A 4,000-nucleotide genomic window follows, 5' to 3' on the forward strand; every position below is an offset into this window, starting at 1 on the left:
ATAAGAAATGTCATATACATGTATTTCCACTAAAACCACATCAAGGGTAAGAGGTTAAGATAATATGAGCTAAATCAAAGTGCTGTTGGTTCAATCAAGAATATTGTAACAACTACTTCCCAACCCTGGTTGTGGGGTCTGTTGCAAATTAGTAGTGTAACAAATAGTTGCAGAAAAAATAAAAATCCTGAGTAGAAAGAAATTAGTAATCCTGAACAATTTAAGTGTCATACCGTTTGAGCTCAGCCACCTCCTCCGCTTTCAGTTCTGCCAATTTCTTTTCCATTTCTTCCTCCTCATCATCCTCTTCTCCCCCCTGCTTCTCTTTCTTCTTGTCTGGTTCGTCCTCTGAAGAATGCTTTTCTTCATCAGAACTCAAGCTAAAAACAAAACAACGGGATGTTTTTCAATATCTGATGACACATTTTAGTTGACAATAATATTTCAGTAGCTTTTGTGTAAATGTGCTGGAAAGGCTTTACTTGATCTCCGGGTCAGGCTGTTTGGCATCGTCCTTCAGTTTTTTGGTCAGGAATTTTCTCAGTTTGGACCTCCAGGTCAGCAGCAGGCTGCATATGTGAGGAGGGCAAAAAGAACACACATGAATACTTGAGCCACTTATCTCTCCTATATTAAAAAAAGTACTGAAAATTTGACTTACCGGAGCTCTTTGCGTCCCAACACTTTGATGTCACGACAACACTCTTTTATCTCATTACTGGTAGCCGGGTGAGACTGCAGGTCTATGTTGTCAAAGGTGATCTGAGGGAAGAAGATTCTTAGATTTTATTTTCTGTCTCCTTCTCTATCTGTCTCTCTCACACTGAGGTCAGTCGGTTTACATTACATACATCGTACTATGGACTGTAACGTCTAATAATCCGGTCCAGAGTAATTCTTCATAAATCTTATCTTTTCTCACCATCCTTCCCCTTCCAGCTGCAATTTATATTTCAAATGATTTTTTTATGAAACTGCAGACCTCCAGCATCGGTCTTTGACAAGTTAACGTAGTAAAGAGATCTCACCTCACTGGCTTTGTCCAGGAAGTCTATGGCATTGTCGGCTTTCAGAAACGCTGTCACTGTGAAACTGTGGTGGAGTGTCAGATCACCATCTGTGTATCCCTCCGCCTGGAACAAAAGTAAAGCTGCTTGGTCAATAAAACATGCATTCATTCATACATATTGGTGTCTATGGAGGGCCGTTTCCTCCAAAGTAATGAACGGTCACACCATATCGACAGCCTCAACATATGAATGCCGATTTTGGTGTTCATATTGTGACAAAACACTTGAAAGTATCTGTTAATGATGGATCATGTAGGATTCAATTATCCCATACAGTGTACATGCCTTTGGCTTCTTGACAGGAACCAGATCCCTCACAGTTTTGGCCTGCACTTCCACCTCTTTGAACGCATGTTTGGGGTCAAAGAACTTACTGTCGATTTTGTCTGGGGCAACAAAACCTGGTAAGAAAAAGACAAATTTAGTTCAGATGTAATCTGCAGAAGTGGCTAAGAAACACATTTTTCTTTTCATCACAGACTGTAATATGTAGCTGCCACTGACCCTGACAGATGACAAAGATTTCGGCGGACTCGTTCCTCGATGCCTGTGGCTTGGTGGCCTGCACCTTCTTAAATAACTGCTGGAAGATCCAGAGTAGTGGCTGGTAGTCTTTGGAGCGGAAGACCTTGGTGACGAAAGTACCACCTTTTGTCAGAAAGTCACAGGCCAACTTCAGGGCCATGAGGGTCAAATGAGCTGGAGATGAAGCAAGGGACAAAGTGAGAATTTGTGACATTAGGTTACGATCCATTATCACAGGTGCTTCTTATAAACTACTCAGGGATGTGATCTAGACACAAACACAAGAGGAAATAAAGGTAACATTTAATTTTCCTCTCAAACTGCATTCAAAAGACGTTTTTATAAAATTACTCATGTATTAAAATTGTATTGGACACATAGCACTTATAAATAAGCTGGTTTACTGCTTTACAGAGCGGCAAACTTTGCTTTGGCTGCACCTACCTTGTGAGAAGGCATCATGTTGCCAGTTGGCTCCCACATTCGGGGCTCCGTCATTTAACACAACGTCGACTTTCCAAGTCTGCAGTTCTTTTCGTAAAGCCTGGATATGGGACAGACAGTATCACATGTAACAAACCCATGTTCAGAACTATCCTATAGTTTGTGAATTTTAGAGCAGGTGTTTAATGCCATGGCACAATCATCTGTGTCTACAGCGACATATTCTTTGCAGGGCTATTAAATTGGTTATCCTGTGTATATCAGTGTATGCAACACTGCAGCCAGGACACTGATGTCTGTTTTCCTTCAGTGACGTGCTGAACTCTGGTGTAGCTGCCTTACCGTTCTGCATTTGTCAGTGGTGATGTCTTCTTGCAGCACCACCACGTTGGGGATGGCCTTGATGGGCACCAGGTCAACACCTGACGAGAGGAAACGCTTTTTAAGCTTGTCTCACTATATCTCACTAATCAAAATTAGACTGCAATTAGTTTATTCCAAAACAACCAATGAGACTTATTAAACAACTTACTTCAAAAGCCTTAGAGGAAGAACAACTTATTATCAGATAATAATACTGATGAAATAACACTCACCAATGATGAGACTGGATACAGGCATAAACTTGGACGCAACCTGCAACCTGGAAAGCAATTTTGAATCATGAGTGTATTCATTGTGTTACCTATATTCCACTACATACATTTCTCATCTCTATATTTTAGACATTCAAATACATAGCCCCATTTGTGACCTTGACATTCTGCATAATAATCCATTTAAAATTTAAAAATTTGGTTTTGGAGGCAAAGATTTTAATCATTTCCAGGCAGAAAGAGGATTATGTACAAGTACCGAGATAACAAATGGGGCAAAGAAAAAGGGTACTTATGCATAAACAGTCATTCTGTTCACACACAGAGTTCCTGCTTCTATCATGGTGTCCAATGTCCTTATTGGAGGGCTGTTGTTGATCTTTACTGCCCAAAGAACAAATGTGTAATAACACATTACCGACCCTAAATGAATAACGTTGCTGAAGTAGGGTTGAACTACATGTGTTGGAAGCAATAGATTGTAGAAAGACTTTCTAAATGTCTACACGTTTCACAGGATGAAATAAACCAGCGTTTACTTTACTGTGTCCCTCTATGTCTCTATATTGTGGGCATCCCAGCTTTAAACAGATCATTAGCATCGGATCGGGTGTTGACAGGCAGCTCACCATCCACCAGGAGCAGCACACAGGTCGACCAGAGCTCTGGCTTTCTGTAGAAACTGGAATTTACGGTTGAGCTGGATGAGTTTGAAGGAAGAACGAGAGCGATAACCTGAAAAAGACAAAACACGATGTTATCAGACAGGTGCGACTTCAAAATCGCTATGCAGCACACCTTTAATTAGGGTTAGCGAGTTAGCTAGCAATTCTGCTAATGCCGATATTAAACGTTACATCAATGCCTAACGTTACAGTCTCGTGCTGTACCTGTTTCTTTAGCCAGATGGTAGAATTTATCTTTTCTGGTTTTTCCGACTTTGAGTTTCTTCCCCATATTTCTCGCTGTGGTTTTTACGCTTGACTCTAACACAAAAATATCGCTAACCACTCAAATGCCCATGAAAACAACACGTGTGGTTGTCTCGGCGCAGGCGTTTAACGTCACACTGCACGTATTTCTTCTTCTTCTGTTTATTTTTGCCCGCGATGCTAACGGTACATTTCCGCCACCTGCTGTTTGTATCGCAGAATACAATCCATGACGCATCTCATACTGTAGCCCATCTATTGATGTATTTAGATACCATCCAATAGTAAGGAGTCACTTAATACGTCTCTTCAAGTGTTGTTACTACAGTTTGAAGATTTAGGTTCTTCAATCATGTTCACTTTAATCCCTCAACTTTTTAAAGGTAAATTTGGTGCTTTTAGATAGATAGATAGATAGATAGATAGATAGATA

General features: G+C 40.5%; 2 protein-coding genes across 3 annotated transcripts in view; both read right to left on the reverse strand.

The window, feature by feature from the left end:
• ftsj3 (FtsJ RNA 2'-O-methyltransferase 3) overlaps positions 1-3,721 on the reverse strand; it is an 8,570-nt gene extending 4,849 nt beyond the window's left edge. For both annotated transcript variants that reach the window (XM_032525877.1, XM_032525876.1), the window contains exons 1-11: positions 3,526-3,721; positions 3,265-3,370; positions 2,636-2,682; positions 2,382-2,461; positions 2,040-2,139; positions 1,575-1,769; positions 1,356-1,471; positions 1,029-1,133; positions 662-762; positions 483-569; positions 234-380 (exon numbers count right to left, since the gene is read on the reverse strand). In XM_032525877.1, coding sequence (XP_032381768.1) covers positions 234-380; positions 483-569; positions 662-762; positions 1,029-1,133; positions 1,356-1,471; positions 1,575-1,769; positions 2,040-2,139; positions 2,382-2,461; positions 2,636-2,682; positions 3,265-3,370; positions 3,526-3,592 — 1,151 coding nt within the window. In that variant the 5' untranslated portion in view covers positions 3,593-3,721. The remainder of the gene's footprint in view (positions 1-233; positions 381-482; positions 570-661; positions 763-1,028; positions 1,134-1,355; positions 1,472-1,574; positions 1,770-2,039; positions 2,140-2,381; positions 2,462-2,635; positions 2,683-3,264; positions 3,371-3,525) is intronic.
• Positions 1-4,000, reverse strand: part of clcc1 (chloride channel CLIC-like 1) — a 26,430-nt gene that overhangs the window by 18,115 nt on the left and 4,315 nt on the right. The window lies entirely within an intron of this gene.

Source organism: Etheostoma spectabile, chromosome 9 (assembly GCF_008692095.1).
Source record: "Etheostoma spectabile isolate EspeVRDwgs_2016 chromosome 9, UIUC_Espe_1.0, whole genome shotgun sequence".
NCBI classification, from domain to species: Eukaryota; Metazoa; Chordata; class Actinopteri; order Perciformes; family Percidae; genus Etheostoma; species Etheostoma spectabile.